The 20,824-nt window shown below is 44.7% G+C and overlaps 1 protein-coding gene across 2 annotated transcripts in view; it reads right to left on the bottom strand.

The window, feature by feature from the left end:
• The window catches only part of LOC140385504 (cytochrome P450 7A1-like), a 76,890-nt gene that overhangs the window by 48,898 nt on the left and 7,168 nt on the right, over nucleotides 1-20,824 (bottom strand). For both annotated transcript variants that reach the window (XM_072467728.1, XM_072467727.1), the window contains exon 2: nucleotides 17,845-18,085. In XM_072467728.1, coding sequence (XP_072323829.1) covers nucleotides 17,845-18,085 — 241 coding nt within the window. The remainder of the gene's footprint in view (nucleotides 1-17,844; nucleotides 18,086-20,824) is intronic.

Here is a 20,824-nt window from a genome sequence, read left to right on the forward strand (position 1 = left end):
AGGTATGGAATATACAGTGAATGGTAGAACCCTCAAGAGTATTGAAAGTCAAAGAGATCTAGGAGTACAGGTCCACAGGTCATTGAAAGGGGCAACACAGGTGGAGAAGGTAGTCAAGAAGGCATACGGCATGCTTGCCTTCATTGGCCGGGGCATTGAGTATAAGAATTGGGAAGTCATGTTGCAGCTGTATAGAACCTAAGTTAGGCCACACTTGGAGTATAGTGTTCAATTCTGGTCGCCACACTACCAGAAGGATGTGGAGGCTTTAGAGAGGGTGCAGAAGAGATTTACCAGAATGTTGCCTGGTATGGAGGGCATTAGCTATGAGGAGCGGTTGAATAAACTCGGTTTGTTCTCACTGGAACGAAGGAGGTTGAGGGGAGACCTGATAGAGGTCTACAAAATTATGAGGGGCATAAACAGAGTGGATAGTCAGAGGCTTTTCTCCAGGGTAGAGGGGTCAATTACTAGGGGGCATAGGTTTAAGGTGAGAGGGGAAAGGTTTAGAGTAGATGTACGAGGCAAGTTTTTTACGCAGAGGGTAGTGGGTGCCTGGAACTCGCTACCGGAGGAGGTGGTGGAAGCAGGGACGATAGTGACATTTAAGGGGCATCTTGACAAATACAGGAATAGGATGGGAATAGAGGGATACGGACCCAGGAAGTGTAGAAGATTGTAGTTTAGTCGGGCAGCATGGTCGGCACGGGTTTGGAGGGCCGAAGGGCCTGTTCCTGTGCTGCACATTTCTTTGTTCTTTGTTTGTTCTTTGTTTGTAAGAAGCAGTTTATTGCTGGATTTCATTTCAGCCATTGACCTCTATACAGGAGCTGTATAATCATGACCTTTGCACAAGCTCAGTTATATTAATGGATTCCACAGGGTGCACAGCCGATAGGGGGGTCTATTTTTTTTGTCTGGCTCCACAGTCATAGTCCGCTATGGAGCACGGCGTGGCCTCTGGAAGTCGCCACACGTGCGGACTCCGAACCAGAAGTGTGTGGGTCCATATCCGCAGCTAAAGCTGCGAGATTCACTCCGGGTCCCTGCTAGCCCCCTGCAGGGCATTGAATTCATTCAACTTTTTGGAAGGAATTTCTGGAGTAAAACTCCACCATTTTTACGCCGGCGTGGGGACATAGTTCCTTTGGGAGAATCCAGCCCAAGGAACGCGTTGCCTGGGGATGTTGGTGGGATCAGGTATGATAGCGGCATTTAAGGGGCATCTAGGCAAATACATGAATAGGGTGGGAATGGAAGGATACGGACTCCGTATGTGCATATGGTTTTAGTTTAGGCAGGTACCATGGTCGGCGCAGGCTTGGAGTGCCGAAGGGCCTGTTCCTGTGCTGTATTGTTCTCCCTGTGTCTGCATGGGTTTCTTCCGCGTGCTCCGGTTTCCTCCCACAAGTCCCGAAAGATGTGCTTGTTGGGTGAATTGGACATTCTGAATTCTCCCTCTGTGTACCGGAACAGGCGCTGGAATGTGGCGACTGGGGCTTTTCACAGTAACATTGCAGTGTTAATGTAAGCTTGTGACAATGAAGATTATTATTATAATCAAGACAAAAATTAGTTACGGTTGAGTTACATGACTTTCATCTTCATATCTTAAAATAAACTTTTACATAACTTATATTTCTGCCTCTACCAATTTATATTCTGTTGCTTAATAACTTCTACTAAATAGTCATTACTAGTATGAATATATATTTAAGCATCAGCCAGGTATACAGATTGCGAATGCCAATGCATTGAGGAGACTCTTGTTGCCGAGATGCCCACCGTTTCCCCCTAAAGCCGACAAAGTCGTTGTGACTCTAAATTTAATGAATACTTTGCCGGTCCAGATCCACGAGTGGATGCAGAAAGACCTCTTATTGTCAAAAGTCCACATTGTGTTATACCGAGGTCAGCACCGGAGATTGCCTGAAGAATTACGTACTATTTGATGAAGATATTGGAGTTCAGCGTCCAGCACGGCATCCTCCTTTGGGGAACTCGAGTTGTAGTCCCTCACCAGGGTCAGGATCTCATACTACAAGATCTGCACAACGGGCCTCCAGGTGTTTCGAAGATTTAAAAATTCACCCGTAGTTATGTCTGGTGGCGAGGCCTAGATGGGGAAATAGAGTGACTGGCTCAACAACGCGGTGTCTGCTAAGAGCAGCAGAAGCTGCGCATCTTCACTCATGGGAGTGGCTGGGCCGGCCTTGGGTGAGACTCCTGGGATCCATGTTCCTGATAAATATAGATGCTCATTCAAAATGGCTTCAGGTCATTAAGGTGTCGTCCACCACACCGAGGGCAACGACCAAGAAGCTTTGGCTCTCATTCAGTACACATGGCATTCCAGAGGTGCTGGTCACGGATAACGGCACGCCCTTTACCATTGAGGAGTTCAGGGGTTTTATGAAGGCTAACGGGGTGCGACATAGCCGCAAGGCCCCGTACCACCCAGCCTCAAACGGACTGGCTGAAAGAGCAGCGCACAGGCAGACCTCAGGGTCCATGGAAACACAGCTGGTTATGAGGAAATGAACAGAAAGGCATGATGGGTAGTTAGGCCAAGTTAGGAGTAAAATCTTCCTACAGTAGAATAAGGAGTTAGGTTAGCGGACTTTTAAACATCTCTAGCTTAGGCTGGAGAAAATGGGGGGCAGTCTGTAATTGCCTGTAACTGGGATTTCGCAAAGCATGAAGAGGGGGATGGGCAGCCATTAGGATCGGTTCCTTGTGCAGAGGATGCTGCAGAGGATGCTGGGTAACAGAGTGACCCCAGGGTCAGCTTATAGGGCCAGGTCAAGGAATGTGTGAGAAAGACCTATGAGAATCTTGTATTTGTCACCGTTACCTTATTTGGTCGTGGGTATGTGAAACTCGATGCTGAATCCATGTGTGTGTGAGACCAGATGCTGTGCTTCCTTTGTCTCACTCACTCTGGAAGTTTCAAGAGACATGTTGTCTCCTGCCTTTTATCAGAGTGAGTGGAGCTTGCAAGCTATTTGAAATAAAATAAATCAATACCTACAATCCGACTTAACCTTTGACTGAGACCAGACTGGGGCCAATATCGTCATTTGGTGGCAGCGGGTGGGATTTCGAGGACGAATTCCCGACTATCCGCGAAATAAGAATTAAACCAGCCTTGGACGGAGAGAGGGGAAATGGGCCCATGGTATGAGTAGATTATAAAGGACCACGTCAGTTTTCCCCTGCCTCGTAGTACTCGCCTATGGTCGGGTAAGATCGTTCGACAAAATCAAAGGTCAATCCGGCAGATTAGAAAACTTAATTTCAGTCGATGTAGGTACGGCTGAGGTACGTTAAACGAGAATTGAGAGAATATCGGGCGATAATTCAGTTAGCAACTGCGGCAATATCGCAGTGATAGTTCAGTTCCGTGCATGTGGGTTGAAAATTAAAATTGGTTGTACTGAATTACACTTTAATTTGGTTAAGGTCTTTAACGGGTTGAGGGAATGTCACAGAGACAATTCAGTTAAGACCGCTGTTGGAATGTTCTGGAGACAATTCAATTCCGTACAATTAGAATTGACTAAAGTTGGATTTTGTTTTTGGGAGATATGTCTTATTGTTTTTGGGAGATGAATGGCCACTGGGGGGAACCAGAGACTTGGAAAATTAAGAACCGTATCGGAACAGAAAAAAACCCACATTGTGTTTTGTGTAAATTCAAAGTTTTATTGTCCAGTTGGTTGAGATGAATGAAAGTATAATGCTTTGAATTCCTTTTGTTTGAGTGGAGATCTCGGTGGATGAATGAGTGTATGTGTTTAATAAGAATTTGTGAACTTCCTCTGGTATTCCTAGTTTTTTAAAATGTTGTGTTTTGCAAAACGAAGTTGCACATCAATTAGGAGGTATACACGGCAGTTAAAGTGAGATTTAAAACGGGGTTTAGCAAATCATGGGAATTGTGGGGTATTTGAGACCAGTAGTGGAAGACTTTAGTCTTTATGCTAGACCCATTTATGAAACTTTGAAAGGGGATTTTAGGTGGACCAGTGAAGCACAGAGGAGTTTGGACCAGTTAAAAACAGCTGTAGCAACATCTGGGCCATTAGAGGAGAGACATGAAGAGGACAATTTGAGCATTAAATTTGATCTGTGCGCAAATGGATATGGTATGGTGCTTGCTAGTCATAGTACTCAGGCACCTATCAAACATTGACAGGAAATTGGGCAAGGGCTGAACAAAAGTTTTTGGACATCGCAAAATGTCTGCCAGCCATAACAAAAAGGATAGCAGAGATTGAAAATGTATCAACCGGGGAGAAAGGTTATGCCACAATGAATTTTTAGAATTGACAGAGTTGACCAAGAGACAGGGTTGCCAGCAAGGCACGAATACAGCTCGATGGGAAAGATGGGAAATCATTCTTTTAAACCCTGCCTTAATGTTTATTCATAACATTAAAAAGGGACAGAAACTTGATAAATCAGTGAGCAGAACAGAGTTGGGAAATGCTTGGGTGGTATATACGGATGGTAGTAAAGTTAAGGAGGATGAGGAACAAGCCAGATGGGCATCCATTTAAAAAAATAATTCAGGCAAGAAAATGGTGGAGAAACAGGAGTAGCATAAGAAAAAACTGAGACACTGATGGAAGAATGGTCATTAGAGTATGCAGGCCCTCTTTTTCCTAGGAGCAGCAAAAGTAATTTGTACGTTTTAATCAAAGCTGATAGCAGCACGGGGGACATTGAATTAGAGTATCAGTGGCATCTGGAGCAAAGGAATTTTATCAGAACTAAAACATCCGACCCAATTCAATAATAACAGAGGGATTATTATAAACCATAAGAAACCTATCGGCCGCAAACGAAGAAACATAATCAGTAAGGAGTTGAGAATATGGGTTGATAGGTAGGCCACGGGCTGTTATTAACGGACCCCAGTTTAAAATGATTCATTGTCAACGTAATGAAACATCATGTCAAGGATGTGGCACATTTTGTAGCCCAGTAGTTTGGACAAGGAGTAATCATATGAGACCTAGGAGAATGGCAGATATAGAGCATTCAGGTGAGTTGATATTGCTTTTAGAACGACAGAAATGGGGAAATGCTTTGGCTCCCAGGGAAATTTGGGGAATTCAGTTTGTCATGATTGTTTTGTGAAACATCAGGCAACACTGATGATTGAAGTTTGTGACCACAGGATAGATTTTGACCATGGGGTGGTGTGATAATGATAAATTGTAATTACTGAAGAGAAAACCAAGCTGACGACGAAGTGATTGGGAAAGGATGTGCAGGATTGTGGAGAAGTGACAAACTTGTGGTACCAATTAGTGAGGGAGTACGTAGTTTAGGAGATGTTGGGATGACCCGGGGAAGTAAAATTAGCCTAACAGTGTTTAGAGACTGTATCACTGCAATTATGCTGTGCCACAGGATAGATCATATCCCTAAACCGCTCGGTCAAGGGAAAAGGAATGTTTGGTTGTGAGTGGCAGGGGATAACTGCACTTACTAGTATTATGTAATCAGTGGAGCGGGATGCCAGGGAATTGAAACCTGTTAGCAGCATCAATAGGACAGATGATAAAGTGAAAATGTCATGGTTGGAAATTACTTTCATAAAAATCCGGTCGTAATCAAAATTAAAGAAATTAAAGTAAATGCAGTAGCAATATCCGACATGTAGCAGGGAAAGTTTCGAACCGCTTGGATCACTGAGTTAGCAAAAGAGGAGGAGTTTGAGATTCTTCGAGTCTCACTCAGGGGTACAACGATAGGACAAGGCTTAACAGGCCTTAATCGTATGATGTACGTTAATGGTGAGGGGAAAAAAGGGAATTAAATGGAAATTCGGAAGTCCTGGAGAGGGCACTTCTGGAACATCCAAACAAGAATAGAAAGATACAAATTAAGAAATAAGGCCCTCTCTGCCCTTGACCTGTTCATTTGGTTTTCAGATGAAGCAAAAATAACACAGACAAAGAACGAGAACTACACTCCAGAGAAGAATGTTTTAGACAGTATGGGGGGGGAAAACTAATGATACAATTGGCTACATATTTGAGGGAATTAAATGACAGAGCCCGGAAGAAAAACCTTACGGATTAAAAACAAATCAAAAAATCAAATTATTACTGAATAGTGAAACCTCCGGTCAGACATCTTGAACTGGACATTAGCTGATGGATGATCTGTGGTCTCCACGGGGTATGTACTACGCGGTGGAGTTATTCAGGGTCTCAGCAGACAGCCGCGACTGACGAGGAATTCCCGCATTTTAAATGCCAATAGTTTAGGAATTTTGGCAGCTTGATGCCACGGTGGGAAATTTGTAACTAATGCAGCAAACAATATGGCATTGGAGAGTGTAATAGTTATTACGGACGAAATGTCCTGTAAGTTGTTAGGAACTGTTATGTATGGATTCAATTGGGTTGTAACCCCAAAAGTTGACTGTATTAAATGTGCAAGTGGTGTTATTGCAAAGTAAAAAAACAAACAAACAAATAATGGCAAGTATACACTCCATGCTGTAAGGAAAATGATAACGGACAAAAGGGATTTGAAGAAAACTGAGTACTGTCTCATGTAAACCAGGGCTGGCAGACTACATGTTACAATGTTAGACGTTAGTGTGAGGAAGTCAGGAATAGAAACAGGATCGATTGAAGCTTCTGCAATTCATAGAGCAAGATAATCAGTGGATAGTACATGATATCATAATTTACCATTCCAATGAGAAACGGCAAGCACTTCCAAAAAAAACCAATGAGGGATAAAAGACCTTTTTGCTCGCTGATGGACTGAGTTGTGTGCTGTTTCTAAGGGACATGAGGAAGTTTCTACGGTGCTGCTACCCCAAGGTGGTCAGATGCCTTGGAGGTAGTGGAACACACGGATATAGCTATTGTGTTACCTTCCTGAGTAGCGACAGCTATGGTTCACGGTGATTGGACTTGAGGAAAGAACAATACAAAGAGTCTATCGACACTGGTCTGCGGGATGGATGAATTTACAATTGATTCCCGTGCACAGTTTACAAATCACGACATGTACACACACATGACAAGGATCAGGGATATCTGCTAGTCAGTACAACTAGAAGGGGGATATAAATCCTAAAGCAGGATTCAGCTCATAGTTAGCTCTCATAGCTCGGTCATGGGGTTTTACCTGATGCATGGATTGATAATACTTGTTATTATAATTGTATATTGTATAATCATTGGATGCCTTAATATGTGTTGTAAGACGACTATGGCTCGGATGATGCCGATAGACCCGGCCCATCACCACTCACCAAGATGACATCCTGTTACTGGCGACCATCAAACCAGAAGGAACCCGGACGGAGAGCCAGTGGCTGTAAAAATGTGATTAGGTGTTTATGTACAGAATGTAATGAATTGCGGGATGGTCTTTCAGACCAGACATTGATACAGGTTATTCCCCCGGGGATGTTTATAATGGACACTGGGAGTTGTATGCTTAACCGAAATCCAAATTTGTACCGAGACAGCAACAGGACTATTGTTGGTCTGGCGAATTGTTAGCACACTTTTTGACCATCAGGGGGAATACCTACCCAAACATTTCTCTACCAATAGAGACCCTCGTGGCAGAGGTGGAAAAAAATATAACAAGTCTGTTCTCCACCTGCACTGCACGGTGGTGTAGCGTAACCCAGACGTTAGACCAATGCATCTGCCACAACGATAACGGTGTCCCGTTGTCGGCAGGTAGCGAAAGGGAATGATAGTTATCATAGAATGATAAAAGGAGGGAATGAGGAAATGAACAGAAAGGCATGATGGGTAGTTAGGCCAAATTAGGAGTAAAATCTTACTACAGTAGAATAAGGAGTTAGGTTAGTGGACTTTTAAACATCTCTAGCTTAGGCTGGAGAAAATGGGGGGCAGTCTGTAATTGCCTGTAACTGGGATTTCACAAAGCATGAAGAGGGGGATGGGCAGCCATTAGGATCGGTTCTTTGTGCAGAGGATGCTGCAGAGGATGCTGGGTAAGAGGGCCCCAGGATTAGCTTATATGGCCAGGTCAAGGAATTTGTGACAAAGACCTATGAGAATCTTGTATTTGTCACCGTTACCTTATTTGGTCGTGGGTATGTGAAACTCAATGCTCAATCCATGTGTGTGTGAAACCAGATGCTGTGCTTCTTTTGTCTCACGCGCTCTGGACGTTTCAAGAGACATGTTGTCTCCTGCCTTTTATCAGAGTGAGTGGAGCTTGCAAGCTATTTGAAATAAAATAAATCAATACCTACAATCCGACTTAGCCTTTGACTGAGACCAGACTGGGGCCAGGAAGAACTCAATATTGTCAGCTAGGTTTCTGTTTTCCACTGCACCACCTCACATGCCACGACCGGCGTAGCACTGGCAGTACCTTTGATGGGCAGGTGGCTCCGGACCTATCTCAACCTCGTGTTCCCAGATATTGGTGGGAAAATGCAGTGCAGTCAAGAAAAACATGGGAGTAGCCAGACAGGCACACGCAGACCAGAAGGTTCGGACCAGGTAATGTAGTTTATATCCGAAACTTCGGCGATGGCACCAGATGGGTTTGTGGTACGCTAATTTGGCTGACCGGACCTGGCTCATACGAACTCCGAGCTCGAGACCAAACACTGAAGAAGCATGTGGACCACCTCGGGCAAGAGACCAGCATTACTCAAAACTCCTCCGAAGAAGTCAGCTGCTAACAGATCTTCCTGACATCGCCAGGTTATGGGACGTCACCACCTGGTGGCCAACACAAAGGTGCCAGAGGTCATCGACTCTGATATGGAAACCCAGGCATCGGAGATCTCTGACCGTGAACAAACCAGAGAACAGTCGGCAGCAATGGTACCCCACCCCAGTCCATCAGCAAGGAAACTGTGTTCCCCGATATGCCCTCTGATTCAGCCCTGCAGGCGGAGGAAATGCAGCCACAGGTGATGAAGAGCCGGCTCCCTCCTGCTCCACCTTCCTCGGACGAGTTTTTAGAATTTGGGGAGGAGGGATGTTATAATCCGAACAAGACCCACTGGGATGGGCCGATTATTATTATTTTACTTTTAAATTTAGAGTATCCAATTATGTTTTTCCAATTTTTTCCAAGGAGCAATTTAGCATGGCCAATCCACCTTGCCTGCACATCTTTGGGTTGTGGGGGTGAGACTCACGCAGACACGGGGAGAATGCACAAACTCCATATGGACAGTGACCCGGGGCCATGATCGAACCCGGGTCCTCGGCGCCGTGAGGCAGCAGTGCTCAATACTGCACCACTGTGCCACCGGGGATGGCTCATTAGCCTCTCCACAAGCCTCATGAACTATGAGCTTCCTTGATGAGAGCCGGGGCCTGTATCAATAGAGTAATGGGACTGCATCCATCGCTTCTGGGGCTATGTTCCCAATCCGGCCTGGGAACAGTGGCATTTTACGCCGGAAGAAATGGCAGAAAATTGCCACCGATTCCCCGTTTTGCTGGAGGCTAGCAGGAAGGCAGTGTAGAACACCCGGCTCTAACTGCCGGTATGGCCCAGAGAATTGCCGGGTCCGTGGCCACGCATGCGCACGGCGGCTGCCTGCAGCGGCCGTGCCATGCAACATGCCGGCGGCTGCTCGCAGACCCCGCCCGCGGAATAGTCCCCCCCTTCTGTCGGCTCGCGCACCCCAGACCACCCCCCCACAGTGCCCCCAGCCCCTGATGAAGTATCCCCTGCCCGCGTATCAGCCCTCCCCTGGCGGCGCTGGACTGAGTCTGCAGCTGCCTCGCCGAGTTCCCGAAGGATGAGACCACACATGTCCCGCGCCGTCGGAAACTCGGCCGGTTGGGTCAGAGGATCGAGGGGCGGGCCTCAGGCAATGTTCTGAGGCTATCGATACGTGGCGCGGAGTACTCCTAGAGTACGGCGCTTTGGAGGGGGCGTAGCATCGCAAAAGCGGCACCGACCAAGAACTTTGATTCTTCGGCCAATCGCCGAACGCAATTTCGGCGTTGGCGACCAGAGAACTCAGCTCAAGGACTCTAACATAAAAGCCGGTCCAGATAGGAGCCAGGCTACAGTCATCCCTGCTAGGACCTGAATGTTATGTGTGTATCATTGATTAAAACAACAAATAGTTTTCTTTATATTCAAGAACCTCTGTGACCGTTAAATTGGCGATGAGGGTAAATATGGTGCTACAGTCAGCGGTGCTAACTATCGTAAGCACGGCCATCTCCTCTTGTTCTGGTAAGTTAAGGTTTGCACCATTTTCAATATGCCGCTCTTTGGAAGACTGGATTTGTTCTACGTTTATGTTAACGAACCGGACTCCTCTGTGACCATTAAACTTATTTTGTGTCTCGAAACTGCTCCCATATTGTTGCCTGACCCTTTGCAACATCACAATACATCACAGTACATTCCAGTGGAAAACAAAAACTCAGCGAGAAAGACAATATGTGTCTTACTCAGGAAGTTAATTTAATTCAATTAAAAGAGGAGGCTTATAGTGTTGCAAAAAATCAACAGCAAGTCTGAGGGTTAGGAATGTTTTAGAAACCAGCAGAGGGCCACCAGAAAATTAATTAAAAAAAGAAAAAATAGAATATGGGAGTAAACTACCCAGGTTGTAAGAGCTTTTATAAGTATATAAAGAAGAGAGTGGCTAAAGTAAACATTGGTCTCTTAGAAGCAGATCAAACTTACTGATCCTACCCCCCCCCCCCCCCCCACCAGCCCCCCCCCCCCCCCCCCCGCTACATAGTCATCTAAGTAATTTATATAAATGACGAATAATAAGGGAGCCAGCACTGATCCCTGTCACTAAAGGAGCTGTCTGTCATCACCCTCTGTCTTCTACAGCTCAGTCAACTTTAAATCCACCTTATCAACTTCCCCTGCATCCCATGTGCATCTGTCTTCTTTCTAAGTCTCCCATGTGGGACCTTGTCAAATGCTTTGCTGGAATCCATGTAAACTACATCAACTGCACTACCCCGATCTACACACCTAGTCATGTGCGCAAAAGATTTAATCAAATTTGTTAGGAATGACCTCCCTCTGATAAAGCCATGCTGACTATTCCTGATCAAACCTTGCCTCTCCAAGTGGAGATATATTCTCTCCTTCAGAATTGTCTCCATTAGTTTCCCCACCACTGACGTGAGACTCACTGGCCTATAGTTCCCTGGCTTATCCCTCCAGCTTTTCTTAAACAGTGGGACCACATTTGCAGTTCTCCAGTCCTCTGACACCTCTCCCGTGACCAGAGAAGAATAAAAAATTTGGATCAGGGCCCCTGAAATCTCCTCCTCGCTTCCCACAGCAATCTGGGACACAATTCATCCAGACCTGGAGATTTCTTCACTTTTAAGCCTGTCAACACTTCCTATACCTTGTCCCTCCCTATGACAACTTGCTCAATAACCTCACAGTCTCTCTCCCCGAGTTTCATATCTGTCTCCTCATTCTCTTGGTTGAAGACAGATGTGAAATATTCATTTAACACCCTACCAATGTCCTCTGGCTCAACCCACAGATTCCCCCCTTGGTCCTAATAGGTCCTATTTTTTCCCTAGTTATCCTCTTCCTATTGACATACTTACAGAATATTTTAGGATTTTCCCTACTTTTACCAGCTAAAGATTTATCATGTCCCCTTCTTTGCTCTCCTTATATGCTTTTTTAAGCTCCATCCTGTACTTTCTGTACTCCACTAATGCCTCTGTTGATTTGCTCCCTTTGTACTTATTAAAAGCCTCTATCTTCCTTCTCATCGTATCCTGAATATCTCTGGTCATCCATGGTTCCCTGGGATTGTAACTCCTTCCTATTACCCTAGAGGGAACATATACCCTCCCCATTTCCTCTTTGAACACCCCCCACTGCTCCTCTGTAGATCTCCCCACCAGTAACTTGTTCCAATCTACTTTGGCCTTATTTTACAAAAGCTTCTCTCCCCCAATCCAAGGTCTTTTTCTGCAATTTCATTGTCCATAACAAACTTTAGTTGCACCTGGTTGTGGTCGCTATCACTAAAATGTTCCCCCACCATCACATCAACCACCTGTCTGGCTTTATTCCCCAGAATTAGGTCCAGCACTGCACCATCCCTTGTTGGACCCTCCACATGTTGAGCTAAAACGTTCTCTTGTATACATTTTGCGATCTCTACTCCATCTAAGCCCTTAACTCAATGACTATTCCAGTTAATGTTGGGAAAGTTGAAATCACCCACTATAATTACCCTATTATTATTTTTACACACTTCTGCAAATTGCGCACATACTTGCTCCTCAATTTCCGACTGACTATCTGGAGGTCTATAATAAACATAAGAACATAAGAACTAGGAGCAGGCCCTTCGAGCCCCTGGCCCCTCGAGCCTGCTCCGCCATTCAATGAGATCATGGCTGATCTTTTGTGGAGTCAGCTCCACTTTCCGGCCCGAACACCATAACCCTTAATCCCTTTATTCTTCAAAAAACTATCTATCTTATCTTAAAAACATTTAATGAAGGAGCCTCAACTGCTTCACTGGGCAAGAAATTCCATAGATTCACAACCCTTTGGGTGAAGAAGTTCCTCCTAAACTCAGTCCTAAATCTACTTCCCCTTATTTTGAGGCTATGCCCCCTAGTTCTGCTTTCACCCGCCAGTGGAAACAACCTGCCCGCATCTATCCTATCTATTCTCTTCATAATTTTATATGTTTCTATAAGATCCCCCCCGCATCCTTCTAAATTCCAATGAGTACAGTCCCAGTCTACACAACTTCTCCTCATAATCCAACCCTTCAGCTCTGGGATTAACCTAGTGAATCTCCTCTGCACACCCTCCAGCGCCAGTACGTCCTTTCTCAGGTAAGGAGACCAAAACTGTACACAATACCCCAGGTGTGGCCTCACTAACACCTCATACAATTGCAGTACAACCTCCCTAGTCTTAAACTCCATCCCTCTAGCAATGAAGGACAAAACTCAGTTTGCCTTCTTAATCACCTGTTGCACCTGTAAACCAACCTTTTGCGACTCATGCACTAGCACACCCAGGTCTCTCTGCACAGCAGCATGTTTTAATATTTTATCATTTAAATATTAATCCCTTTTGTTGTTATTCCTACCAAAATGGATAACCTCACATTTGTCAACATTGTATTCCATCTGCCAGACCATAGCCCATTCACTAAACTTATCCAAATCCCTCTGCAGACTTCTGGTATCCTCTGCACTTTTTGCTTTACCACTCATCTTTGTGTCGTGTGCAAACTTGGACAACATTGCACTTGGTTCCCAACTCCAAATCATCTATGTAAATTGTGAACAATTGTGGGCCCAACACTGATCCCTGAGGGACACCACTAGCTACTGATTGCCAACCAGAGAAACGCCCATTAATCCCCACTCTTTGCTTTCTACTAATTAACCAATCCTCTATCCATGCTACTACTTTACACTTAATGCCATGCATCTTTATCTTATGCAGCAACCTTTTGTGTGGCACCTTATCAAAAGCTTTCTGGAAATCCAGATATACCACATCCATTGGCTCCCCGTTATCTACCACACTGATAATGTCCTCAAAAAATTCCACTAAATTAGTTAGGCACGACCTGCCCTTTATGAACCCATGCTGCTTCTGCCCAATGGACAATTTCCATCCAGATGCCTTGCTATTTCTTCCTTGATGATGGATTCCAGCATCTTCCCTACTATTGAAGTTAAGCTTATTGACCTATAATTACCCGCTTTCTGCCTACCTCCTTTTTTAAACAGTGGTGTCACATTTGCTAATTTCCAATCTGCCGCTACCATCCCAGAGTCTAGTGAATTTTGGTAAATTATCACTAGTGCATTTGCAATTTCCCTAGCCATCTCTTATAGCACTTTGGGATGCACTCCATTAGGTCCAGGAGACTTGTCTACCTTTAGCCCCATTAGGTTGCCCATCACTACCTCCTTAGTGATAACAATCATCTCAAAGTCCTCACCTGTCATAGCCTCATTTCCATCAGTCACTGGCATGTTATTTGTGTCTTCCACTGTGAAGACTGACCCAAAAAACCTGTTCAGTTCCTCAGCCATTTCCTCATCTCCCATTATTAAATCTCCCTTCTCATCCGCTAAAGGACCAATATTTACCGTAGCCACACTTTTTTGTTTTATGTATTTGTAGAAACTTTTACTATCTGTTTTTATATTCTGAGCAAGTTTACTCTCACAATCTATCTTACTCTTCTTTATAGCTTTTTTAGTAGCTTTCTTTGCCCCCTAAAGATTTCCCAGTCCTCCAGTCTCCCACTAATCTTTGCCACCTTGTATGCTTTTTCCTTCAATTTGATATTCTCCCTTATTTCCTTAGATATCCAAGGTCGATTTTCCCTCTTTCTACCATCCTTCCATTTTGTTGGTATAAACCTTTGCTGAGCACTGTGAAAAATCGCTTGGAAGGTCCTCAACTGTTTTACCATAAAGTCTTTGCTCCCAATCTACCTTAGCTAGCTCTTCTCTCATCCCATTGTAATCTCCTTTGTTTAAGCTCAAAACACTAGTGTTTGATTTTACTTTCTCACCCTCCATCTGTATTTTAAATTCCACCATATTGTGATCGCTACTTCCGAGAGGATCCCTAATAATGAGATCATTAATCAATCCTGTCTCATTACAATATCTAGCAACCTGCTGTCCCTTTTTTATTCCTGCGCTCTACCAACAAAGTTTCATTTATAGCATGCCCCAAGATATCATCTCTAAAACAAGGAGGCACAATCTCACGATAAGGGGCCAATCATTTAGGACTGAGATGTGGAGAAATTACTTCACTCAAAGGGTTGTGGAACTTTGCAACTACCCCAGAGGGTAATGGATGCGCCATTGTTTAAAACATTTAAGGTTGGGACAGACAGATTTTTAGTCTCTCCAGTAATGAAGGGATATGGGGAAGAGACAGGAAACTGGAGTTGAAGTCAATATCAGCCATGATCATATTGAATGGCAAAGCAGACTCGAAGGACCAAATGGTCTATTCCCACCCCTATTTATTGTGTTCCTGAAACAGAAAAACGACTTCTACCCTAAGGTAACGGAGTAGCATAATTATGAAATAAAAATAAAACCTGATGACCGTATTCAGTTGGCGGGATTCTCCGCAATCGGCGCAATGTCCGCCGACCGGCACCAAAAACGGCGCGAATCAGTCCTGCATCGCGTCGCCCCAAAGGTGCGGAATCCTCCGCATCTTGAGGTGCCGAGCCCTAACCTTGAGGGGCTAGGCCTGTGCCGGACTGATTTCCGCCCCGCCAGCTGGCGGGACGGCCTTTGGTGCCCCGCCAGCTGGCGCTAAACTGACTTTGCCGTGCGGCGCTTGCGCGGGAGCGTCAGCTGCCGCTCACGGCATCCCCGCGCATGCACAGTGGAGGGGTTCTCTTCCGCCATAGTGGAGACCATGGTGAAGGCGGAAGGAAAAGAGTGCCTCCACGGCACAGGCCCGCCCGCGGATCGGTGGGCCCCGATCGCGGGCCAGGCCACCATGGGGGCACCCCCCGGGGCCAGATCGCCCCGCGCCCCCCCCCAGGACCCCGGAGCCTGCCCGCGCCGCCTTGTCTCGCCGGTAAGAGAGGTGGTTTGATTCTCGCCGGCGGGACAGGCATTCCAGCAGCGGGACTTCGGTCCATCGCGGGCCGGAGAATCGCCGGGGCAGGGCCCGCCAACCGGCGCGGCGCGATTCCCACCCCCGCCGAATATCCGGTGCCGGAGAATTCGGCAACCAGCGGGGGTGGGATTTACGCCAGTCCCCGCCGATTCTCCGACCCGGCGGGGGGTCGGAGAATCCCGCCCAGGGAGAGAGAAACATAGGGAATAATTGATGTTCTTCCATCAGAACTGTTCTGGTGAAACGTCATCACCTGAAACCTTAGGCGCTGAAAAGCAGGGCGCTATGGTGCAACGTGGCCGGTAAATGGCTGGAGACCATGCTCCTGCGATCTATCCGGCTCGCGATGCCTTTCGAGATCTAAAGTGATCTTGCTTGACATCGCAATATGAAGCCAGCCCATTGTGGGCAGGATCACTTTTGTCAAATCTGACTATCTGTCTTGCTCTAATATCTGGGTTGTGGGGATAGGGCCGGGGTTTGGGCCCTACGTACCCCACGTACTCTTTCCAAGGCTTGGTGCAGACTCGATGGGCTGAATGGCCCCCTTTTGCACTGTAGAGGTTCTATGCAGTTCCCTGAGGTAACCAAGGTGTTGGAATCTAACCTCTTCATCTTGGAGACCTCGGCCAAACGCCGTTCAGTGCTAGTCCCCACAATCCGGGACCAGACGGAATGGCATTCATGGGGGTCTCGCAAGGGATTGGAGGTCCCCAGGTGCTTTCCCTCTGGGCACTGCTGGTGCCACTTGGGCACCCTGGCACTGCCAGCCTGGTACCTTGGCAGTATCATCTGGATATCGGCCAGACACTGGCACGGTGCTCAGGTGGTAGGCACACTGCCAAGCTGGCAGTGCCAAGGTGTCAAGCTGGCATTTACCACTGGTGGTGAAGGCCGGGGTGGTGCACTTGTGGGTGTGGGGTTGAGGGGGGGTGCGAGGGAGCCCAGGTACCCCTTATAGTGAGTTGGGGCATGAGGGAGATTCGAGGGTCAATCGGGAATTCGAAAAATTAAAAATGGCGATCCGTGACTGAGGAGGTCCAGCGAGCGCAGTTCCTCAGTGCAGAAACGAGGTCTGAGTGCGGCCGCGTGTTGCCCAATGAGGCCCCTTATCTAACCGGATGGGCGTTAGATAGCGGGGTGTTTCCTGGTGCTCACGGCTAAATGCACTCGCTATGGGACTCTGTTCCCATTGGGTTAGATTGGGCCCCTTAACTCTCCAAAGGTGCTGCCAGATCTACTGGGTATTTCCGGCATTTTCTGTTTTTATTTCAGATTTGAAATAGTGCATCTGCACTATTTTTCTTTTTCTTAACCATAACTCTCACTTATGCTTTTTAGACTGCTACTTAAGTACTATAATGTACCAATTCTTGCTTATTCCAAATAAAGTCATAACTATAACAATACGGTGTTGGGTTGTATGTTTAATTAAGTCACATACAGCAATTTAGCCACTGTGTATTTAACCACACACAATTCATCTTATGCCTAGCTAAATGACAAGTGAACAACTTTCTAAAAAAAATGACTGTTAAATACGGTGTGGGATTGGTAAATATAATTAATCTGTTTTTGGGGCGGCACAGTGGCGCAGTGGTTAGCACTGCTACCTCACGGTGCCGAAGACCCGAGTTCGTTCCCAGCCCCGGTTCACTGTCCGTGTGGAGTTTGCACATTCTCCCCATGTCTGCGTGGTTCTCACCCCCACAATGCAAAAAGATCTGCAACGTAGGTGAATTGGCCACGCTAAATTGCTCCTTAATTGAAAGAGAGAATTGGGTACTCTAAATTTATATTTAAAAAAATGAATCGGCAATGCACCACAAGAGGCCACAATTAGAGAATCACTGCTATCTCGGAGGGCTGTGGGCTGGAGGAGATTATAAAGGTAGGGAGGCACAAGGCTATGGAGTGATTCGAAAACAAAGTTGAGAATTTTAAGAAACAAGGCATTGCTAGACCAAGCATCAATGTAGGTCAGGAAGCACCTACATATACTTTCAACTATGTACTACAGTAGTGTGGCTATTTTTCCATTACTGTAATTGCAAGCTAGTTTGAGGTCAATTAAGCTTCTTGATTAATTTTTAAATCAGAAAAAATAATAGAAAATTGTGATAAAATTACTTGGCAAATTATTCAGTTAATCATTTTGCACAGTACTACTAAACAGGCAATACGTCATAAACAAGTAGGCTCCCTTACCCTTTTTGAGATTTTTAGTGCAATGGCCTGAAAATTAAGATTTTTTCCATGTCGAACAACAGAATTGTATGAGAAGGGATCAGTGATGAAAGTGATGAAGTTCCCAGCTATTTTACACGTAAAAGCATCTCCGTATTTCCTTTGGCGAGTCTGCAGAAACTTCAGCGGATTCGCACCAAACTCTAAAGCGCAGCCAATGTACGGAATCCAGCCATTTTCAACTGGAGGCTCTCCCTCTTGTCTGTGAAAAAGAAACATTGAAATAAAACAAGAGACATGAACTATCACTGCACATCTTTCAACTGTAGCAGTTAAGTAGGAAAATCCACAAGAAAATTCACCCCAATAGTGTATTTAGAAAGACTGCTACTAAATATTAAATGTTAAAAATATATGCAATCCAACCAGTTTAACATTGCGAAGAGAGCCAAAAGGAACTGTTCAAAACACCATTATACAAGATATCCATATATTAGTGCCGCTGGCTGAAGGCTGCTACACCTATACATTAAAATGCATGTGGAACTAGTTCATGACCAAACCTTAAGATTTCTCATGCTATCAGATCATAATTATTGTTGGAGTTTTTAAAAACGTTTTCTGTCTCTTTATCTCTTTCTCCTAACCCCATCTTTATTTCCCATTCTTTATTAATTCTACTATTTTGTTTTCTGTATATAATTCAACATTAAAGAGTGTAACTCATAGTTCCCAGTTTGAGACTCTACTCCTCATTAACAATATTTCAATCTGATTAGTTAAGAAAATACATAATTGCTTGAGCCATTCACAGTGCAGAGGGCACTGTATCTTTCAGAGTAGGTTCCAGTGCAAAGTCCCATAGAACGTTTGTAGACAAGTGCAATGAATAGTTGGCACCACTTGTTCGCCATTAAGGGGCTGGTTTAGCACAGGGCTAAATCGCTGGCTTTGAAAGCAGACCAAGGCAGGCCAACAGCACGGTTCAATTTCCTTACCAGCCTCCCCGAACAGGCACCGGAATGTGGTGACTAGGGGCTTTTCACAGTAACTTCATTTGAAGCCTACTTGTGACAATAAGTGATTTTCATTTCATTTCATTGAAAACAAAAATCCAGCTTAATGTGGGGGTAGAAATTCAAACACCAAAATGACACAATTTGTAGCTGAAATCAATATGTGCAATACATTAGTTTAATACCACACATATTCCCTGCAGCACTAAAATTAAATGAAGAAAGTGAAAGCAATCAAACACTTGAAACAGTAACCAAAATGTCTTGCAACAATATGTCTTGCATTCCCATTACACAAAGACCAGTGCATAGTATTCAACTCCAAAGTGCTTAAACTAATCCAATGCAGTTAATTCCTAATAAAAAAAGAACTTGCAACTGCAGGGGTAAAAAGTTCAACTGTTATGTGTATCCAGAAGAATTGTATCATAAATCTCTGGGATAATTCTGAAAACAATACTTCATCTTACCGTGGGAGAATCTTATTTCAATTGCAACGGTACAGCTTTACATTAATATACAAGAAACATAGGTAGCTGCATGTAGCAAATACGCTGAGTTGGAGCAAAGATTTGGAGGGGGTGACCAAATATTTTTCGAAGAGAAGGTTTTTAAAGGAGAAGAGGAAATTGGAGTGGCAGAAGAGAGCTCCAGAAAATGGAACCCAGAAAAAGTGTAGTTCCGCTCCTGGGGTGAGGGGGAGGCACAAAAAGAGGAAGAGCACACGCTACCAGAGTCAACAGAATTGGAAAGTTAAATTGTGGGAATTGAGGCTTGGAGGAAGGTACAAAGGTAAGATGATATCAAACATACAAACGTCCATGTATAAAGACACGTTCAATGCATATGACATTCCAAGTTGAAGTGGCAGAAAGTTAGGACTGATATATTTGGTTTTCATTACAATCAATCTTTATTAATTATAAACAATTTCTCAAATTGTTTTGAACTCAGTAGGGTAAATTAGTGCCAAGAGTTCAAATATGATTGCACTTTACAAGCAGCTGTTTGCTTGGTATGGTTGCCCATGGTTTCAAATTATTTTGCAAAGCCAATAGTATGAACCTCAACTCAAAAGAATCCCAAAATATAACAGAAAAACTGAGAATGATGTTCAAAATGCACAAGACGTGTTGAAGTAAGGAATTAGATCATTATGCCTCTGACCCTATTCAATTATTTGGATTTGGATTTATTGCCATGCGTACCAAGGTCCAGTGAAAAGTTCTGCGTACAGTCTAGGCAGATCGTTCAATACTTAAAAAACATAGGACATACGATAAATACAATAAGTAAATACATAGACATAGACATTGGGTGAAGCATGCGGAGTGCAGTGCTACCAAGTAGAGAAGATGCGTGGAAAGATCAGTTCAGTCCTTAAGAGGGTCATTCAGGAGTCTGGTAATACTGGGGCAGAAGCTGTTTCGAAACTGTTAGTGCGTGTTCTCAGAACTTTGTATCTCCTACCCAATTGATGGGATACGGGTTGGCATGATGGACTGGGCTGTGTTCACAGCTCACTGTAGTTATTTTATTATTGCTGAAAAAAAGATATATGTTATCAAAGCTTTTCATCGAGCATGCATCAGACAATTCATAAGAATACCAATTGTAATAGGAACAACATTTATACTTCATGAGAAGAGAGTGCTGATTAATTGGCAAGTGGATTCTGATTGACAGAGGTGTTGCCATGGAGAATGCACCAGCTAACTGGTGACTTACAGTTAACTGCCAAGCTTTGTTTAAATTCAGGTAGGTTAGCTCTCATTGGTCAAGGCATTAGCTTGGGGAATGAACCAGAGAACTCAGTCACCTATTTTGTTTAGTTGAAACAGGTGGATTGTGTGTACATGTTCATTTTGTCTGCAAAGAACAGAGCCATGTGTATTAATATATGTAGCTCCTATCAGGTGTATGTGCATCACATTGTGAGCCTGACTGGTAATCTTAAATTGGTTATCATCTTAATTCCTAGCACA

The sequence above is a fragment of the Scyliorhinus torazame genome, chromosome 11 (genome assembly GCF_047496885.1).
Source record: "Scyliorhinus torazame isolate Kashiwa2021f chromosome 11, sScyTor2.1, whole genome shotgun sequence".
NCBI classification, from domain to species: domain Eukaryota; kingdom Metazoa; phylum Chordata; class Chondrichthyes; order Carcharhiniformes; family Scyliorhinidae; genus Scyliorhinus; species Scyliorhinus torazame.